General features: G+C 46.4%; 1 protein-coding gene across 2 annotated transcripts in view; it reads right to left on the bottom strand.

The window, feature by feature from the left end:
- The window catches only part of ROPN1L (rhophilin associated tail protein 1 like), a 34,552-nt gene that overhangs the window by 1,402 nt on the left and 10,976 nt on the right, over window positions 1-22,174 (bottom strand). For both annotated transcript variants that reach the window (XM_037799474.1, XM_037799473.1), the window contains exon 5: window positions 3,090-3,265. In XM_037799474.1, the coding sequence (XP_037655402.1) occupies window positions 3,090-3,265 (176 nt within the window). The remainder of the gene's footprint in view (window positions 1-3,089; window positions 3,266-22,174) is intronic.

Here is a 22,174-nt window from a genome sequence, read left to right as displayed (position 1 = left end):
TGCAGCTGTGGAGGCCTCCAGATCCGGATTGCTGGCCCTGATCTGAGTCTCACACACACACACACACACACACACACACACACACACACACACACACACACATGGCCCACTGCTCACCAGACCCCTCCTCCACTGGGCTGTCCCAGGGCCCATGAGCGTCCGTTAGGAGCCCAGGCCAGCCAACTGGGAGCAACCCTGAGGCCTCTCTTCCTCACTCCCCACAACCCATCAGTCACCTGAATCCAAGATGGCGCAAAATCTCTCCCTTTTTTTTTATCACTTCTTGTCTGGACTTTTGCAGGAGCCTCGTAATTAGTTTCCTTACATCAATCTGTTACCAAAGGTGTCTTTGAACCAAAAGCATCACCACATTCCCGCTTTAAGATCCTTCTGTGGCTTCCCACGGCCTCCGGACACCATGTGAGCTCCTTGCCCCTGGCTCCTGTCGCCTCGCCATCTCACCATCTTGCCCAAGGTCCTGCCATTTCCTCCCCATCCCGCTGGGCGCCAGTTCAGAGCACAAGATGCCACTCACTCCAGGGCTGGCGGTTCAGCTCCCACAATAAACATGTGAGATAACCCCAAGGACGGTGGGCGAGGGGCTGCAGGAGCTGCTTCATGAGGCTCTCAGAGAAGGGGACGTGTGAGCTTTTGCCTGAATGCCAAGAAAGCGCCAGCCAGGCACAGACGGGGGAAGGAAAGGAATTCAGAGTAAGACCACCCAGTCCCAGTGGGGCAAATTCCCCACCATCACCCACGGCTCCAGGGCAGGCTGGCGAGTGGACTTCACCAGGGCTGGCTTTAAGTTATGGCCGAGGCAGGTAAGGGTCGGGCCTCGGTGTGGCTGAGGGAACGGGGGGCTGAGGGGAGGCAGCCTGGGGGAGTTGAGATGGGGTCTGAGGGGACAGTGTCCTGGACCACCCACGCCACTGCTGAGGTCAGCGAGACCACGTCAGAAGCACTGGTGGAGGGGAGAAGGTGCCTGAGGGGCAGCTGTGGGGGGGTGGCTAGAAAGCAGGTGGGAGAGAGAAGAGAGGAAGGAGAGAGGGCTGAGCTAGTCTGGAGGCGAGTCGAACAGCGGGTGCCTTAAGAGGCGAGGCGGTTTTTTAGAGATGGAAGGAGAGGAAATGGCTGAAGGGGGGCAAAGGGGAGCCAGGAGGGCTGTGGGATGTGGGGGCTCAGGTGCGGCCAGGGTTCCATTAGGGCAGGAAGTGGGCGGACACTGGGACTTGGCTGGCGGTGCCGTTCCTGCATCCCGGAGGCCACGATGGATGGTCTGCAAGAGCAGGAGAGAGGAACGTGGTCAGCTCAGGATGTGTCTGGGTGGGGCAGGCAGGCCTGGTGGGCTGTGGCATCTGGGGGTGGAGGTGAGCAGCGGGGTGTGCTGTGACGGGTCCAGACCCCCTGTTCCCTCCTCCTGACTGTCTCGTCCTGTCCTTGGCTCTGTCAACCTCACAGGACCTGACACGAGCAGCTGTCGTGGCTCCTCATTTGCTGACCCCACCTGGGCACCTGGAACAGAGCCTGGCACACAGGAGTGCTTGGGAAACACATGGTGTTTAATTGTTACTTACTAAAGTACTGAAGCACCGTGGGCAAACAGTTCAGGACAGAAGGTGTGGAAGGCTGGGAAGGTGCTGGGAAGACCTTGGGGAGTCTCTGGGGTGGGGGAGCCTGGAGGAGCTTCTGGAAAGACCTCAGGGAGCCTCCGGTGTGGGGGTGGGGGCTTGGAGGAGCCGCGCTCCTTTGTGGCCCGTGGCCGTTGCATCAGCAGCTCCCTGTGCCCAGGATGCCCGTCCCCCATTGAGTCCAGGCTGGCTCTTGTCCTTCAAGACCACGGGAGCATGGCATCCTCAAGGGCCTCTGCTGAGCCCCCCGCCCTGACCCGGGGTCTAGGTCAGCGCTTCCTCTGTTGCCACAGCCCCCTGGGACAGCACCGTCAGAGTTGGCCACCCTGCGTTCGGTGGCCGCTGCCACTCTGCAAGCCTGTCCAGCTCTCCCACCCACCCAGAGCTGGCCCAGCTCCATGTTCCCAGCAGGCAGCACAACTGTGTGGCACAGACTGGGGCCCCAGCCAAGGCTGGAGGGCCGAGGAGAGGGAGCTGGGGCAGGACGCAGGGGCTGCCTTCCTTCCTTTCTGAGTCCAGTCTTTAAAGGGTGGGGTTGTTATTGTGCTTCTGAAATACTGTGTTGTCTGAGAACTGGACGTTGGTGCCCAGCCACACTTCAGCGCTGAACTGGTCCTAAATCACCTGCAGCCCTTCGGGAAAGGACCAAACAGCATCCCTCTGAAGGAGGCTGCAAGGAGGGTCGGGTCCCATCTTAGCAGCTCCGAGAGGCCGCCCCACCCCTCCGTGACCAGGAGAACCACTGGGCATCTCGCCAGCCCGTGGAGGACAGAAGATGAGGGTGGCAGGGCCGGGCAGTGAGGCCCCTTCCTGGAGAGAGGACAAGCCAGCCCTGGGCTGACTTTGAGACATAATCAAAAACTTCCAAGGAGCTTCACTGTTTACGCTCAAACCCGAGAGAAAAATGCCAAGTATGCATGTCGTATGACAAGGCCATCAAATCAAAACTTTTAGAAGTGATGCCAACAAAAATCTTCCAGTTTCGGTAGGTGACATGGCCTCATGGCACTTACCATCCTGCCGTCTTTGCAGCCATGACCCGTTCCTGTGTTTCATGGTTGAGAAATGAATTCTTACTTTCGAACATGCTACCCTTTTAAACCATCTGACATAGAGTGCTTGAGAGACAAGAAAAATTTAGGATGAACTTTTCTCAATGACAGGATGACATTCTCCCTCTGACGTCTGGAAAGAACGCAACCTTTCCAAACTTTTTAGTGCCAACCTAAACCCCGCACTGCCCTGAATCCTACACAAGGGAAGGCAGCCGGAGGCTTTGTTTCCTTTTGCTGATGGACTTTGCCACGCACCCGTTAGTGACACCCTGGAATGCAGCATGTGCGTCTTTACCTTCCATCGAGGGCAGGACCCGTGGGGACAAGGTTATCTCAGGAGAGAGAGAGGGGAGAGGGAGTTCCCCGGGGACTGGTGCACCTGGGTCCCAGGCTGCGTCGTACTTACACGGTCTCCTTCAGCGTGGCGAGATAGGATTCCATCTCCGCTGGCGGTACAGTCCCTTCCAGTTTGGACAAGTACCGGTAGACACAGGAGAACGTCTCAAACGGGACACGTGCCGGCCCGCCCTCGGGGTCGGCGGTGAGGATTTCGCAAATGTGCTTCATCGCAGTGTTGATCGACTGGAGACACCAGAGAGGGACAGGCTGTTACTACTGGGGTCCGCACCCTAAATGCTCCAGCGTATTTTACAGAAATTCCCTGCCACCTACATTCTCTATCTAAATTATGAACCAGGTACAGATGAGTGAGTAAACAAAATGTGGTAGATACACACGATGGAATACTACGTGGCAGTTAGAAGGAACGAGGTTGTGAAACATATGACAACATGGATGAACCCTGAACACATAACGGTGAGCGAAGTAAGCCAGGCACACAAAGAGAGATATTGTACGTTACCACTAATGTGAACACTGAAAAAATGTGAAATAAACAGTTTATATTGTAGAATGTAGGGGACCTAGCAATAGACAGCAAATGGTGAAGGGGGAACGACAGTCTAATAGGAACAGGTAAGTTATGGAAGGTAAACTTAATGTTCTGGGAATGCTCAGGAACGACTATGGTTTGTTAATTTCTGGGGGGTATGGTAGGAACAAGTTCGCAGAAATGTATTTACTTTAGGTTATTTGTTTTCCTTATTCCTTTGTGGGGTTATAGTCTATTTTGTTGGGGTAGGGTAGGAACATGTTGGAAGCAATGTAGTTATTTTAGGTTGTTTCTTCTTATTCCTTTATTTTGGTTTTATTTGAACTGTTTTTTTATTATTCGTTTTTTAATTCTTTGATAAAGTTAAGAAAAACAATGAATGAGTGTGAAAAAAAGTAAATGAACAATGTGGGGGCAGAGGGGAATGGAATGTTTTGGATGTTCTTTTTAATTCTAATTTTTATTTTATTTTTTGGAGTAATGAAAATGTTCAAAGATTGTGGTGATCAATGCACAACTATGAACAACTGATTATACTCTTTGAAGGAGTTATGAGAATATATCTCAACAAAATTGCATTAAAAAAAAAAAAAAAAGAACCAGGTGAACTTAGAACAGCCATAAGGAAAGGAAAGGTGCCATCAGCTTGAAAAGCTTTTTTTCCAAATTCACAGATTTTATTTAATATTAAATAAACATTTTCTCAAGGAAAAAAAGGAGAAGCATCATTTTCTTGAACACAGACCTCCTAAGCCAAGCAGGACTATTCAGCCCAGCGGGACACCCCAGGCGCCAAGCCAACTGTCACCCGCCCGTGGCAGGACGGACCCCAATGTCTGCCTGCACAAGGCCCTGTGCGGGTTCCCACCTGGCTCGTACCTGCCTGGGCCGTCTGTCCTAGCAACCGAGGGATAGAAGGGCAGACACACAGCGGTGGTTAGAAAGAATATGCCCCCCACCCCCAGTATGTGCACAGAAAGGCACGCATCCGTTAACCTGCTCCGGGTTTGCTGACTGCGTGCTATGGCAGGGATGCAGCAGTGCACAGATGCTGTTATGGGTGAATCATGTCCCCCAAAATAGAAGTGTTGAGGTCCCAGCCCCCAGTGCGTCGGAGTGCGACTTTATTTGGAAATAGTGTCGCTACAAGATGGAATTAGTTAAGTTAAAAGGATGTCCTACTGGAGCAGGGCAGGCCCTAAGCCAGTATGATCTGTGTCCCTCTAAGAGGAAATTCAGACCCAGACAGACAGCGGGGAGAAGACCACGGGAAGACGCAGGCCGCGAAGAGAGTCAGGCCGCCGCAAGCCAAGAAACAAACACCAAAGATGGCCAGCCCCCGACAGAAGTGAAGGGAGAGGCAGGGAACAGATTCTTCCCCACGTCAGAGGGAGCACGACCCTGGTGACACTTTGATTTTGGACTCATAGCCTCCAGAACTGTGCGGTGGTACAGTCCTGTCGTTTAGCCGCCCAGCCTGTGGCACTTTGTTACTGCAGCCCCAGCGAGTGGCGACAGACACCCATGGCAGAAGTGCACATAGGCTCTCATGGCTGCCAAAGCCCTAGGAATTCAGCCAGCTGGTCGACCTCACTCTGGTAGTGGCAAATCAGCCTGGGCAGGAGTGTTCACTCCACAAAAACAAATAAGGGCACCCTCTGCCCCAGAGAACAGGCTGTGAAACCCTCACCAGCCCACTACTCTCAAGGATCGCAAAGAGTGCAAACAACATGGAGTTCATATTTGCAGTAAGACTCAAAACAGAGCCTGGGAGGGGAGGCGGGGCAAGATGACGGACTGGTGAGCTGTATGTTTTAGTTACTCCTCCAGGAAAGTAGATAGAAAGCCAGGAACTGCGTGGACTGGACACCACAGAGCAATCTGACTTTGGGCATACTTCATACAACACTCATGAAAACGTGGAACTGCTGAGATCAGCGAAATCTGTAAGTTTTTGCAGCCAGGGGACCCGCGCCCCTCCCTGCCAGGCTCAGTCCCGTGGGAGGAGGGGCTGTCAGCTCCGGGAAGGAGAAGGGAGAACTGCAGTGGCAGCCCTTATCGGAAACTCATTCTACTGATCCAAACTCCAACCATAGATAGACGGAGACCAGACACCAGAGAATCTGACAGCAGCCAGCCCAGCAGAGAGGAGACAGGCATAGAAAAAAACAACACGAAAAACTCCAAAATAAAAGCGGAGGATTTTTGGAGTTCTGGTGAACATAGAAAGGGGAAGGGCAGAGCTCAGGCCCTAAGGCTCATATGCAAATCCCGAAGAAAAGCTGATCTCTCTGCCCTGTGGACCTTTCCTTAATGGCCCTGGTTGCTTTGTCTCTTAGCATTTCAATAACCCATTAGATCTCTGAGGAGGGCCCTTTTTTTTTTTTTAATCCTTTTTTCTTTTTCTAAAACAATTACTCTAAGAAGCCCAATACAGAAAGTTTCAAAGACTTGCAATTTGGGCAGGTCAAGACAAGAGCAGAACTAAGAGAGCTCTGAGACAAAAGGCAATAATTCAGTGGCTGAGAAAATTCACTAAACACCACAACTTCCCAAGAAAAGGGGGGTGTCTGCTCACAGCCATCATCCTGGTGGACAGGAAACACTCCTGCCCGTCACCAGCCCCATAGCCCAGACCTGCCCCAGACAACCCAGTGGGATGGAAGCGCTTCAAATAACAGGCACACACCACAAAACTGGGTGTGGACATTAGCCTTCCCTGCAACCTCAGCTGATTGTCCCAGAGTTGGGAAGGTGGAGCAGTGTGAATTAACAAAGCCCCATTCAGCCATCATTTCAGCAGACTGGGAGCCTCCCTACACAGACCAGCAGCCCAGAACTGCCCTGGGGGGACGGCACTCACCTGTGACATAGCACAGTCATCCCTCAACAGAGGACCTGGGGTGCACAGCCTGGAAGAGGGGCCCACTTGCAAGTCTCAGGAGCCATACGCCAATACCAAGGACTTGTGGGTAAGTAGCAGAGACAAACTGTGGCAGGACTGAACTGAAGGATTAGACTATTGCCGCAGCTTTAAAACTCTAGGATCACCAGGGAGATTTGATTGTTAGAGCCACCCCCCCTCCCTGACTGCCCAGAAACACGCCCCATATACAGGGCAGGCAACACCAACTACACACGCAAGCTTGGTACACCAATTGGACCCCACAAGACTCACTCCCCCACTCACCAAAAAGGCTAAGCAGGGGATAACTGGCTTGTGGACAACAGGTGGCTCGTGGATGCCACCTGCTGGTTAGTTAGAGAAAGTGTACTCCATGAAGCTGTAGATCTGATAAATTAGAGATAAGGACTTCAATTGGTCTACAAATCCTAAAAGAACCCTGTCAAGTTCAGCAAATGCCAAGAGGCCAAAAACAACAGAAAATTATAAAGCATATGAAAAAACCAGACGATATGGATAACCCAAGCCCAAGCACCCAAATCAAAAGACCAGAAGAGACACAGCACCTAGAGCAGCTACTCAAATAACTAAAGATGAACAATGAGACCATAGTACGGGAGACAAAGGAGATCAAGAAGACCCTAGAAGAACATAAAGAAGACATTGCAAGACTAAATAAAAAAATGGATGATCTTATGGAAATTAAAGAAACTGTTGACCAAATTAAAAAGATTCTGGACACTCATAGTACAAGACTAGAGGAAGTTGAACAACGAATCAGTGACCTGGAAGATGACAGAATGGAAAATGAAAGCATAAAAGAAAGAATGGGGAAAAAAATTGAAAAAATCAAAATGGACCTCAGGGATATGATAGATAATATGAAACGTCTGAATATAAGACTCATTGGTGTTCCAGAAGGGGAAGAAAAGGGTAAAGGTCTAGGAAGAGTATTCAAAGAAATTGTTGGGGAAAACTTCCCAAATCTTCTAAACAACATAAATACACAAATCATAAATGCTCAGCGAACTCCAAATATAGTAAATCCAAATAAACCCACTCCGAGACATATTCTGATCACACTGTCAAACACAGAAGAGAAGGAGCAAGTTCTGAAAGCAGCAAGAGAAAAGCAATTCACCACATACAAAGGAAACAGCATAAGACTAAGTAGTGACTACTCAGCAGCCACCATGGAGGTGAGAAGGCAGTGGCATGATATATTTAAAATTCTGAGTGAGAAAAATTTCCAACCAAGAATACTTTATCCAGCAAAGCTCTCCTTCAAATTTGAGGGAGAGCTTAAATTTTTCACAGACAAACAAATGCTGAGAGAATTTGCTAACAAGAGACCTGCCCTACTGGAGATACTCAAGGGAGCCCTACAGACAGAGAAACAAAGAAAGGACAGAGAGACTTGGAGAAAGGTTCAGCACTAAAGAGATTCGGTATGGGTACAATAAAGGATATTAATAGAGAGAGGGGAAAAATATGACAAACATAAACCAAAGGATAAGATGGCTGATTCAAGAAATGCCTTCACGGTTATAACGTTGAATGTAAATGGATTAAACTCCCCAATTAAAAGATATAGATTCGCAGAATGGATCAAAAAAAATGAACCATCAATATGTTGCATACAAGAGACTCATCTTAGACACAGGGACACAAAGAAACTGAAAGTGAAAGGATGGAAAAAAATATTTCATGCAAGCTACAGCCAAAAGAAAGCAGGTGTAGCAATATTAATCTCAGATAAAATAGACTTTAAATGCAGGGATATTTTGAGAGACAAAGAAGGCCACTACATACTAATAAAAGGGGCAATTCAACAAGAAGAAATAACAATCGTAAATGTCTATGCACCCAATCAAGGTGCCACAAAATACATGAGAGAAACACTGGCAAAACTAAAGGAAGCAATTGATGTTTCCACAATAATTGTGGGAGACTTCAACACATCACTCTCTCCTATAGATAGATCAACCAGACAGAAGACAAATAAGGAAATTGAAAACCTAAACAATCTGATAAATGAATTAGATTTAACAGACATATACAGGACATTACATCCCAAATCACCAGGATACACATACTTTTCTAGTGCTCATGGAACTTTCTCCAGAATAGATCATATGCTGGGACATAAAACAAGCCTCAATAAATTTAAAAAGATTGAAATTATTCAAAGCACATTCTCTGACCACAATGGAATACAATTAGAAGTCAATAACCATCAGAGACTTAGAAAATTCACAAATACCTGGAGGTTAAACAAGACACTCCTAAACAATCAGTGGGTTAACGAAGAAATAGCAAGAGAAATTGCTAAATATATAGAGACGAATGAAAATGAGAACACAACATACCAAAACCTATGGGATGCAGCAAAAGCAGTGCTGAGGGGGAAATTTATAGCACTAAACGCATATATTAAAAAGGAAGAAAGAGCCAAAATCAAAGAACTAATGGATCAACTGAAGAAGCTAGAAAATGAACAGCAAACCAATCCTAAACCAAGTACAAGAAAAGAAATAACAAGGATTAAAGCAGAAATAAATGACATAGAGAACAAAAAAACAATAGAGAGGATAAATATCACCAAAAGTTGGTTCTTTGAGAAGATCAATAAGATTGACAAGCCCCTAGCTAGACTGACAAAATCAAAAAGAGAAAACAAAATAATGAATGAAAAAGGTGACATAACTGCAGATCCTGCAGCTGGTGGTGGATACCTGAAACTATCAAACTACAACCCAGAACCCATGAATCTCGAAGACAGTTGTATAAAAATGTAGCTTATGAGGGGTGACAATGGGATTGGGAAAGCCATAAGGACCACACTCCACTTTGTCTAGTTTATGGATGGATGAGCAGAAAAATAGGGGAAGGAAACAAACAGACAAAGGTACCCAGTGTTCTTTTTTACTTCAATTGCTCTTTTTCACTCTAATTATTATTCTTTTTATTCTTGTGTGTGTACTAATGAAGGTGTCAGGGATTGATTTGGGTGATGAATGTACAACTATGTAATGGTACTGTGAACAATCGAAAGTACGATTTGTTTTGTATGACTGCGTGGTATATGAATATATCTCAATAAAATGAAGATTAAAAAAAAAAAAAAAAAAGACATAATGCTGAGCAAAATAAGCCAGGCACAAAAAGAGAGATATTGTATGTTACCATTAATATGAATTCTGTGAAAAATGTACAATGTTTTATACTGTAGAATGTAGGGGACCTAGAGATACCAATTAGTGGAGGAGGAATGATAATCTAATAAGAACTGATAAACTATGGAGGGTAATCTCAATCTTATGGGAATGCTCAGGAATGATTATGGTTTGTAAACTTTCTTGGATATAGTAAGATCATGTTGGAAGCAATAGAGTTATTTTAGGTTTTTTTTTCTCTTATTCCTTTGTTTTCTTAGGGGTTGTTAATTTTCTTGGGGTATGGTAGGAACATGTTGGAAGCAATGTAGTTATTTTAGATTATTTGTTTTTCTAACTCCTCTGTTTGGACATGGTTTATTAATTTTCTTGGGGTATGGTAGGAACATATTGGAAGCAAAGTTGTTATTTTAGGTTATTTGTTTTCCTTAATCCATTGCTTTGTTTGAAATGTTGTGGGGTTTTTTTGGTTGTTGTTTGCCTGTTTGTTTTTAATTTTTTGATAAACAAAGTTAAAAAATTGAAAAAAAAAAAAAAAAAAAAAAAGAAGGGAAAGTTAAAAAAAAAAAAAAGAAAAACAAGGAAAAAAATATGTAGTGCCCCCTTGAGGAGCCTGTGGAGAATGCAGGGGTATTCGCCTACCCCGCCTCAATGGTTGCTACATGACCACAGACATAGGGGACTGGTGGTTTGATGGGTTGAGCCCTCTACCATAGGTTTTACCCTTGGGAAGACGGTTGCTGCAAAGGAGAGGCTAGGCCTCCCTATGGTTGTGCCTAAGAGCCTCCTCCCGAATGCCTCTTTGTTGCTCAGATGTGGCCCTCTCTCTCTGGCTAAGCCAACTTGAAAGATGAAATCACTGCCCTCCCCCCTACGTGGGATCAGACACCCAGGGGAGTGAATCTCCCTGGCAATGTGGAATATGACTCCCGGTGAGGAATGTAGACCTGGCATCGTGGGATGGAGAACATCTTCTTGACCAAAAGGGGGATGTGAAAGGAAATGAATAAGCTTCAGTGGCAGAGAGATTCCAAAAGGAGCCAAGAGGTCACTCTGGTGGGCACTCTTACGCACAATTTAGACAAAACTTTTTAGGTTCTAACGAATTGGGGTAGCTGGTGGTGGATACCTGAAACTATCAAACTACAACCCAGAACCCATGAATCTTGAAGACAATTGTATAAAAATGTAGCTTATGAGGGGTGACAATGGGATTGGGAAAGCCATAAGGACCACACTCCACTTTGTCTAGTTTATGGATGGATGAGTAGAAAAATAGGGGAAGGAAACAAACAGACAAAGGTACCCAGTGTTCTTTTTTACTTCAATTGCTCTTTTTCACTCTAATTATTATTCTTGTTATTTTTGTGTGTGTGCTAATGAAGGTGTGAGGGATTGATTTAGGTGATGAATGTACAACTATGTAATGGTACTGTGAACAATCGAAAGTGCGATTTGTTTTGTATGACTGCGTGGTATGTGAATATATCTCAATAAAATGATAAAAAAAAAACAAAAAAAAAAACAAAAAAAAAACAGAGCCTGGGCTCCTCCAGAGAAGCTTCCTGGAGGATGAATCCAGAGTTAGGCTTAGAAGGAGGGAGCAGCAAGGATAAAAATGGGGAAGCAGGTGAGTAAGAGGCTCGTCCCTCTAGGAAAGCTGCAGGTGCAGGGAGAGTGTTGGGCAAAGTCATACACAGACCGGTTGGAGCAGAGCAGTGACCGTGTTGGGACATAAATCTGGTGTCCTTGGGGTCATTTCTCAGAGCCAGGCTCTAGGCTGCAGACAACCAAGAGGATCTCAGGCAGAACCCCATGGGAGTGGGGGGACACCACCAACCTGGACAGCCACCAGCTAAGAGCTCGGCGTCCATGATCTCATTTCTCCTCCCGCTAACCAGGACTGGCATGGACTGTCATCACCCGCAGCTCACAGATGACGATGGCGAGGTGCAGAGGGGCTCTGGGGACATGCCCCCAGCAGACCAGCTGAGGCTGGCACGCAGGCAGCCCCCTCCTCAGCACGTCAGGGCCACCAACACATTCCACCCCCTCAAGGCCCCTGGGCTGTTGTGCCAGTTTGAATGTATTATGTCATTATCTTTGAAGTAATCTTGTGTGGGCAGACCTATCAGTGTAAATTAGATTGTAATTCTTTGAGTGTTTCCATGGAGATGTGCCCCACCCAACTGTAGGTGATAACTGATGAGATATTCCCATGGAGGTGTGGCCCCACCCATTTAGGGTGGGCCTTGATCAGTGGAGCCATATAAATGAGCTAACGGGCAGAGGGAACTCAGTGCAGCTGTGAGTGATGTTTTGAAGAGGAGCCACAGCCAAGAGGGGCACTTTGAAGAAAGCACAGGAGCTGCAGATGAGAGACAGTTTGAAGGTGGCCATTGAAAGCAGACTCTTGCTCCGGAGAAGCTGAGAGAGGACAAATATCCCAAGTGCAACTAAGAGTGACATTTTTGAGGAACTGCAGCCTAGAGAGGAATGTCCTGGGAGAAAGCCGTTTTGAAACCAGAACTTTGGAGCAGACACCAGCCACGTACCTTCCCAGCTAACAGAGGTTTTCCAGACACCGTTGGCCATCCTCCAGTGAAGGTACCTGATTGCTGATGTGTTACTTTGGACACTTTATGGCCTTAAGACTGTAACTGTGTAACCAAATAAACCCCCTTTTATAAAGCCAATCCGTCTCTGGTGTTTTGCATCCTGGCAGCATTAGCAAACTAGAAAGCTGGCTTAGGAGTGGGGGGTGGGGCAGAGATGCCCCCACAGGCTGGGATTCAGGGCCTTTGGGCCTGTCAGCTGGGACTCAGGGGCGTCCATGCTGAAGGATGGGGCATCGCCTCCCATTTTCCATCTGGAAACCCACTCATCACACTACTGGGGACAAGACAACAGCTCTGAGGTGACGCTGATGGGTCCGGCCCAGCTCTAATGTTAGTTTAACTCCGAAGGAAAGAAACGATGCTCTAAGTAGGAAAAATGATCGGGTCCCTTCTGCAGAACTGCAGACATTTCCTCTTAGGACGATTGTACAATTCACCCCTTTAACAGAAGGTCCTTGAGAGAGGACTCGCTAGAAATAAAGTTGTCTGTTTTACAAGCCATTTTCATTGCTTGAAACCTTCTGGAGGCAGGTTGCTGGGTTAGGGTTTGCTTTGACATTGGACACAAGATGGAATGAAGTCGTCACCAGGTTCGGAATGGCGGCGCCTCAGTCGGGATGAGTCAGGGAGGAAAGGAAACAGTTGGCCTCGGGCAAGCAGATGAGACCTGCCTAGTGGAGTCTCAGACGCTTCAGAGGAGAAGGTATTTAAGGAAAGAACATGTCAAAACATTCCGGCAGCCACCGCCTTCTGCAGAGGCATAATGCCATTACTGATGCTATCATTTTTGACAATAAGATTTGCAGAAATTTTTATATCCAGAAGGATTCATAACACAACTTGCTTGGTTTTGTACCGAGAGTCATGTGCCTTATAAACACTGTTGTCCATTCCAAAGGGTGGTAGGCAGCAGGCCCACGAACCTGGGACCCTCTCCTCGGCAGGGGGCCCCCAGCTGGGCTCACGCCTGTCGCCTGCTCGCTCTCACGTACAGAATATGAAGAGGTGGCTGCCTGCCAGGAAACGCCCTGCTTTTAACCAAGACATTATGCCTGATTCAAAAATCTGAAAGTAGAGATGTGTGAAGAATAATCACAGAGGAGCCTGCTATTTCCTGAGCCTTTTCAGCGTGCCTGCTCGGTGGGATCACACATAGAGCCCAAGTCCTTGCTGGTCCTGTGATGGCACAGTCCCTCTGATGAGGGGCAGAACCCCCTCGCATACCCCAAAGTGCACCTCTTAGCTCCAGTGGGAATTAAAATACGGGCACTTGGGTAGAACCTGATTGGGGAGGCCGGGGAGGTCAGATGCATGGACAATGGAAGACTACAGCCTATACTAGGAGGGGTGAGGTTGTGGTCCAGTCAGGGGAATGAACTTGCGCTTCAACTGAGATACTGGAATTTAAACAACTAATGCTAAATCAGTTCAAAAAGTTTAGAGAAGATGTGGCAGGAGAGATGAAGGGTATGGGAAAAGCACTGGGCATACACAGAGCAGAGATCGAAAGTTCAAGGAAGCAAATGGCAGAATCTATGGAAATGAAAGGCACGACACAAGGGACGAAGGACGCAATGGAGACATACAACAGCAGATCTCAAGAGGTAGAAGAAAACACTCAGGAACTGGAGAACAAGGCACCTGAAAGCCTACACACAAAAGAACAGATAGAGAAAAGAATGGAAAAATATGAGCAACATCTCCAGGAACTTAAGGATGAAATGAAATGCAGGGATGTACGTGTCATTGGTGTCCCAGAAGGAGAAGAGAAGGGAAAAGGGGCAGAAGCAATAATAGAGGAAATAACCAATGAAAATTTACCATCTCCTATGAAAGACATAAAATTACAGATCCAAGAAGTGCAGCATACTCCAAACAGAACAGATATGAATAGGTCTATGCCAAGACACTTAATAATCAGATTATCAAATGTCAAAGATAGAGCATCCTGAAAGCATCAAGAGAAAAGCAATCCATCACATACAAAGGAAGCTTAATAAGACTATGTGTGTGATTATTGTAATAGTCCCTAGATTGTAAGTTCTTACAGCAGTCAACTCTATTCCTGAATTGTAATGTCTGTCTCTAAACTTTGAGATGCTGATCCCTAAATGTATAACCTGATTGGTCTCTGGAACAATGCATATCTCTGAGACACCTGAAACTCAGAGCTAGAGCTCGGCAGATATGAATGTCAGTATTAGTGCATACAGCAACTGTTAAAAAAAAAAGCTGGAAAAGAGCCCAGACTTCAATTAGCGATATGAATGAAGCAGATCTGGTTAAGACTAGGGCAAACTGGGCCAAAGGGTAAAGGTCGAAACTGACTGTTTTAAAACTTCAATTTCCATACGAGACCACAGGAAGAGATGTCTATTTGGTGCAGGATCTATATTTTCTAAACAGTATAACTCTACAGTCAGTTTGTTCAAACACCACAATTACATGGAACTTTGAATAGGAAGTGACATATGGTAGGTTAGTATAGGTTAGAGTGAAATAGTGACACATCCCAAAGTAATTAGGCAGAGAATAAAAAATATATTTACAACCCCCCCACCACCACCAAGGAGCTGGGGGAAGGTGCAGAAGTGTTGGACTTCCTCACCTGGACTGGTGTTGCTGTTGTCACAAACATTGGGACTGGCGGTTTGAGGTGCCAAACTCTCTATCATGGGACTTGCCCTTATGAAGCCGTTACTGCAAAGGAGAGGCTAAACTTGCATATAATTGTGCATAAGAGTCTCCCCTTGAGTATCTCTTTGTTGCTCAGATGTGGCTCTCTCTCTCTCTAGCTAAGCCACCTTGAGTATCTCTTTGTTGCTCAGATGTGGCTCTCTCTCTCTCTAGCTAAGCCACCTCGGCAGGTGAACTCACTGCCCTCCCCCCTACGTGGGACCCGACTCCCAGGGGCGTAAATCTCCCTGGCAACACAGGATATGACTCCCGGGATGAATCTGGACCTGGCATTGTGGGATTGAGAATATCTTCTTGACCACAGGGGGCATGCAAAATGAGATGAAATAGTTTCAGTGGCTGAGAGATTTCAAATGGAGTCGAGAGGTCACTCTGGTGGACATTCTTATGCACTATATAGATAATACCTCTTAGGTTTTAATGTATTGGAATAGCTAGAAGTAAATACCTGAAACTACCAAACTCCAACCCAGTAGTCTGGACTCCTGAAGACGATTATATAATAATGTAGATTACAAGGAGTGACAGTGTGATTGTGAAAACCTTGTGGATCACACTCCTTTTATCTAGTGGATGGATGGATGGATGAGTAGAAAAATGGGGATAAAAACTAAATGACAAATAGGGTGGGATGGGGGGATGGTTTGGGTGTTCTTTTTTCACTTTTATTTTTTATTCTTATTCTTTCTGATGTAAGGAAAATGTTCAGAAATAGATTGTGGTGATGAACACATAACTATATGATCATACTGTGAACAGTTGATTGTATACCATGGATGGATGATTGTATTCTATGTGAATATATTTCAATAAAACTGAATTAAAAAAAAAAAAAAGACTATGTGTGGATTTCTCAGCAGAAACCAAGAAGGAAGTGGTGTGATATATTTAAGATACTGAAAGAGAAAAACCACCAAGAATCCTATATCCAGCAAAGCTGTCCTTCAAATATGAGGGAGAGCTCAAAATATTTTCCGACCAACAGACAATGAGAGACTTTGTGAACAAGACACCTGCCCTACAGGAAATACTAAAGGGAGCACTACAGAGTGATAAAAGGAGTGAGAGTTTTGGAGCACAATTTTGGGAGATGGTAGCACAGGAATGTAAGTACACTGAACAAAGGTAACTATGAATACGGTTGAGAGAGGAAGGTGGGGAGCATGTGAGACACCAGAAAAAGGAGGAAAGATAAAGACTGAGACTGTGTAACTTGGTGAAATCTAGAGCGTTCAACAATTGTGATAAAATGTACAAATATGTTCTATCATGAGGGAGAACAAGTGAATGTCAACCTTGCAAGGTGTTGAAAATGGGGAGGTATTGGGGGGAAAATACAATCAATGTGAACTGGAGACTATAGTTAACAGAATCATTGTATTGTGCCTCCTTTAATGTGGTGAAGGCAATATACCAAGGTAAATGCAGAGAAGAGGGGGCATAGGGGAGGGGCGTGAGACTCTTGGCATTGGTGATGTTGTCTGACTCTTTATTCTACTTTGATTTAAGGTTATCTTTCCTTTTGCTGCTTCCTAGCTGTCATGTTTTTTTTCTCTTTCTCTTTCTTTTTGCTTTTTCTTTTACCTCTCTACCTTCTTTGGCTCTTCCTTCTTCTTTGTGGAAGAAATGTAGATGTCCTTATATAGACAGCGGTGAGGGTGGTGAATGTGTGAATATATGACTATGCAGGGAACCACTGGTTGTTTGCTTGGGATGGAATGCATGGAGTGTGAAAAAAACCGTCTTAAAAAAAACGGGTTGATGGCAAAAACTTGAGGGCAATATACTGAGTGAAATAAGACAGACACGTAAGGACAGTGTTCTAGTTTGCTAATGCTGCCAGAATGCAAAACACCAGAAATGGATTGGTTTTTATAAAGGGGGTTTATTTGGTTACACAGTTACAGTCTTAAGGCCATAAAGTATCCAAGGTAACACATCAGCAATCGGGTACCTTCACTGGAGGATGGCCAATGGTGTCTGGAAAACCTCTGTTAGCTGGGAAGGCATGTGGCTGGCATCTGCTTCAAAGTTCTGGTTTCAAAATGGCTTTCTCCCAGGATGTTCCTCTCTAGGCTGCATTTCCTCAAAAATGTCACTCTTAGTTGCACTTTGGGTAATTTGTCCTCTTTTAGCTTCTCTGGAGCAAGAGTCTGATTTCAATGGCCATCTTCAAACTCTCTCTCACCTGCAGCTCCTGTGCTTTCTTCAAAGTGTCCCTCTTGGCTGTAGCTCCTCTTCAAAATGCCACTCTCAGCTGCATTGAGTTAATTCTGTTTGTCAGCTCATTTATATGGCTCCACTGATCAAGGCCCACCCTAAACGGGTGGGGCCACACCTCCATGGGAATATCTCATAAGTTATCACCTACAGCTGGGTGGGGCACATTTCCACGCAAACAACCTGATCCAAACGTTCCAACTTAATCCCCACTAATATGTCTGCCCCACAAGATTGCATCAAAGAATATGGTTTTTTTCTGGGGGACATAATACATTCAAACTAGCACAGACAGATATTGCAGGGTCTCACTGATGGGAACTAATTATAATGTGTAAACTCATAGAGGCTAAAGATTGGGGAGCGGTTGCTTAGTATAAGCAGAATGTTCAACAAGGTTGAACATAAATGTTTGGAAATGAAAAGAGGTGATGGTAGCACATTGTGAGAATAACTAACAGTGCTGAATGGGGCATGAATGAGGTGGAAAGGGGAAGCTCAGAGTCATGTATGTCACCAGAAGGAAAGTTGGAGGTTAAAAGATGGGAATGTATAAAACAGTAAACCTTGTGATGGGCAGTGTCTGAGATTAACTGTACAAGTATTAGAAATCTCTTCCATGAACCAGAACAAATGTATGACACTACAACTAGAAGTTAATAATAGAGGGGCATATAGGGAAACAATATATACCTATCGCAAATTATATACTATAGTTAGTAGTATTTCAACATTCTTTCATCAACTAACAAATGTACTATACCAATACTACGAGTCAACAATGGGGGGGGTGGTTAGGGGTATGGGAGGATTTAAGTTCCATTTTTTTTTTTGTCTTTCTTTCTTTTCTAAAGTGATGAAAATGTTCTAAAAATTGAACAAAAATTGATTGTGGTGACAGACTGAAAGCTGTATGATGGAGCCGGAGATGATTGTATACTTTGGATCGTTGGATAATTGTATGGTATGTGAACAGTTTCAATAAAAACAAAACAAAACAAAACAAAACAAAACAATATAGGCACTCTTCTGAACCCCTTTAAACAGAGTAAGAGGAGAGGCAGTCTGGCCTCTGGGGTGTGAGCGGGCTGCACCCGGAATGGAGTCCTGTCTTAGGGTTAAATTGTGGCACTGGTCCTAGATTTAATTTTTGAAAGGGTTTTCATTTCCTTTCATTCTCCTTGGAGGTTTTCTTGTTTAAAACACGTTTCTGGGGCTTGTGGCAGGCGAGGGGCAGGGGCCGTGAAGGACGCGTGTGCCACGGGGCCCAGAAGGAAGATGTGGATCTGGTGTGGCCGAAACGACAGCTGAGGGAGCAGAGGACACACCCCACAGAGGGAGGGACAGACGCAATGAGGGGAACGGGCGCTGGGGGGCAGGCTGAACCCCGGGGCCCAAGGGCAGCTCCGTCCTAGCCCTGACACAGGTGTTGAAAATACCTGCCACCTGAGGCTCTCACTCAGGGCGGGCACCTGTATCCTTTCATGGGCTGCGGGGGCTAAAAGGAATTGGCCTTCGACTCCTCCTGGGCATCTCAGGATGGGCTTTTCGAATCAGGCATAATGGCTCGGTTAAAAGCAGGGCGTTTCCTGCCAGGCAACCACTTCTTCATATTCTGTACATGAGAATGAGCAGGTGAAAGGTGGGAGCTGGGCTGGGGGTCCCCTGCTGAGGAGAGGGTCCCTGACTTGAAAGCAGAAGGGGAGGTGTAAGCCAGATGCAGCCTCCACTGCTGGGACAGGTGGCTCCCACCTAGGCCAAGAGGGTGCCGTGATGGGGTCAAGACACCAACCCCAACATGCTGATGCACAGCACTAGGTGGATACTGTTCGGAGAACTCCAAGACCAGTGATGGTGACACGCAGTGGTTGAAAGCGCTTTACAAGTTGTCATTCTCTGAGACAGGAGAACTCGGGCGTAAACCCTAAGAAGGTGGTGCCAACCTGTGGGCTGCAGACCCCTTGGGGCTACAGGTCCCTAGGGGGGTCCATCCATCCCTATGTGCCCAGGCATTTTCAGCAGCAGCTCTGGAGGAGGGAGTCTGAGTTCAAATCCCATCTCCACCATTTCCAGGATAAACGACCCAAGACGAGTTCCCCGACTTTCCCTGCATCAGCGCAAACAGGTCCCTCCTCAAAGGGTTGTTACAAGGATTAAAGAGAATACCTACAAAAAGCTCCCAACATTCCAGCACGTAGTAAGAACCCAAGATATGATGCCTATGGTTGTAAGCAAGATGATCAGAAAATGACGTCAGAAATACACATGTATATTTGCCAGTGTCAAGTTCATAAAGTGCAAATGCATTTACAAGTCTGACCAAACTCATTCCGTTTGTTATTATGGATTTTCTCAGTCAGGGTGTGTAGGGGGAGGAAGGACTTCATTAGAGAAATTTTCCTGTGTTAAAAAAAGATGTTCATGCTTTAAAAACAAAGCAAAACATCTCAATCTACTGCTTTAATGCTTAGGCCATCAATGGTGTGACACCAGTGTGAAGATAAGCAGCCACAACCTAGGAACGTGCTCGTTTCACAGGGTAAGTGTGCCGAGACACTGGGAAAGAAGAGTCACAAAAACACTCAGGCAGTGATGTAACATTCACGTTCAATCTTCCTGAGCAGCTCCCGAGGCCCCTGTAGCGAGTGAACAGAGACCTCCACCCCCAAATTCATGTCCACCTGGAACCTCAGACTGTAACTATGGTGGCTTGGAGCCAGGTACCCCAGAAAAACATGTTCTTAAACGTAATCCATTCCTGTGGGTGTGGACCCTTGGAAACAGGGCCTTTCGATGAGGTTGCTTCAGTTAAGGTGTGGCCCAGCTGAATCAGGATGGATCTTAATCCTATTACTGAAGGTCCTAAAGGGAAGGTCACAGACAGAGAGAAATCCAGAGGGAGCAGCCAGAAGCTGAAAGTCAACAGAACCTGGAAGAGAAAGGAGGCCAGGAGAGGCGGCCATGTGCCCTGCCGGGTGACAGAGGAGCCCGGACCATGGACTGTCATCAGCCAGCCCCACAACGCCAGTCTTTGGGAAGAAAGCATTGCCTTGGTGATGCTATGATTTCAACTTCTCCGCAGCTCAAAAACATCAGCCAATAAATTCCCATTGTTTAAGCTGACCCACCGCCTGGTATTTGCTGTGACCCCAAGGAAACTTGAACAGTGACCTTATTTGGAAATAGGGTCTTCGCAGATGCAATTAAGATGAAGTCACACTAGATTAAGGTGGCCCTAAACCCAGTGATCATGTCCTTAGGAGGAGAGTGCACAGAGACACAGCCACACAGGGAGGCCACACGAAGATGGAGGTGGAGGTGGGAGGGCTGCAGCCACAAGCCAAGGGACGCGAAGGATGGTGGGAGCCACCAGAAGCTAGAAGCAGTGAGGAACAGGACCTTCTCTAGAGCCTCTGCAGGGAACATGGCCCTGCTGACACCTTGACTTTGACTTCAGACTTTTGACCTCCAGAACTGTGGGACAATACACTTCCGTTGTTTTCAGCTGCCATGTTAGTGGTACTTTGCTATAGCAGCCCTAGGAAACCAAGACCCCTTTTAACCAAAAACTGTGGCTTTCGATTTAATGACTGGAGTGGGGTTCAGTACTTCAAGGATGTAATACATCAGCTCCAAGAGTTTAGAGATGTTTGCCTTACTGGCTCTGGAATCTTCAGCCCTTAGAACCTCAGCCCTTAGAGCTGAGGGCAAAAGAGGGCTCTATAAAATTTGCGGAATGAATGAATGAATGAATGATGAACGAGACTGAGAAATTTAAGCAGAGGTTCTAGGTCTTTTTAGCGACTTTGAACTCGATTAATCTGACTCGAGTGCTTGTTAAGAGATTTCAGAGAAGAGAGTGTGTGGGTGCCACAAGCCACACTGACGGCGTGGATGGACATTGGCAGCTGATGACAACATCGATTATGCTGATGCAGACAGAGACCAGATACCAATTTTACAGATGGCTTACATGAAAAAAAATTGCCCAGGCAGTAATCCGCTATCAATGTCTCTTGTCATCTTGCTGGAATTCATTTCCTCTCTTTTGAAGGTATTTTTTGAAAGCATCAGAATAAATGCTCTGATGCCAAGCCACGTGAAGAAGCATTTCCTGGAAGACACCGCCAGGCTTTCTCTCGGCATCTGCCAGCTTAGCCCGGGCCCACTGCAGCAGCCCTGGCACGGACAATGCACGTGTCCCTTGGGCTGGTGCAGAGGACAGTCTCCCTGCCCGGCAGAGCCCAGTGTGGAGGGGTCTGTGCTCTTCCTCCGACCCTGGCTGAGGGCAGACACCCTGCAAAGGGGCTGACCGAGGCGTGGGACCAGGAGGGGCAGGGAGTGGGCACCTCCATGGGGAGCACAGACACCAGCAGCCCACACTCCCTGCATGGGGGGAGACCCCCCTCCACCCTGGAAGCTGATTCTTGAGGCTAGAGCTGGAGGAGAGCACGGCATGGTCAATTCATCTACTCACGCAAGGAAGACGGCCATTTGTGCCCAAAGGACAGAGTCAAAGGCAAACAGCACTGGCTGCTGCAACAGGCGGGCAAAGGTCAGGGAGAAAGGCAGGAGCCGCGAGGGCTGACCAAGGTGCTTCTTGGGACATGTTTATTTTCTGAGGACAAAAAAAAAACAACCAAACAAATGAAAGAGTGAATGTTTTCTGCATCCCTTTCCCTATTCAGTTGAGAAGGTGAAGCTCTATGCTTAACAGAATGTCTCCATCTAGTGTCATGCACTACAAATGGGAAGAAATCTTATTTTCCAGATTCAGTTTTGTTTTAAATCTAGGGCTAACTTTTCACAATCAGGGAGGTAGCAATTACAAACACGGGATCCCCAAGCATGAAATAGCTCACTCTTCCTCATCATCATTAAAGTCAGATTTTCACAACTGAATTTAGAGGGAGAAACCGTAAGTGTTAATTCAAATATTAGATAGTAATGCACCATTATTAAAATCCTGCTTTCACAGAGTTC

This window comes from Choloepus didactylus, chromosome 11, assembly GCF_015220235.1.
Source record: "Choloepus didactylus isolate mChoDid1 chromosome 11, mChoDid1.pri, whole genome shotgun sequence".
NCBI lineage: Eukaryota > Metazoa > Chordata > Mammalia > Pilosa > Megalonychidae > Choloepus > Choloepus didactylus.
The sequence above is the reverse complement of the archived record's forward strand: the minus strand, read 5'-3'. Positions and strand labels throughout refer to the sequence as shown.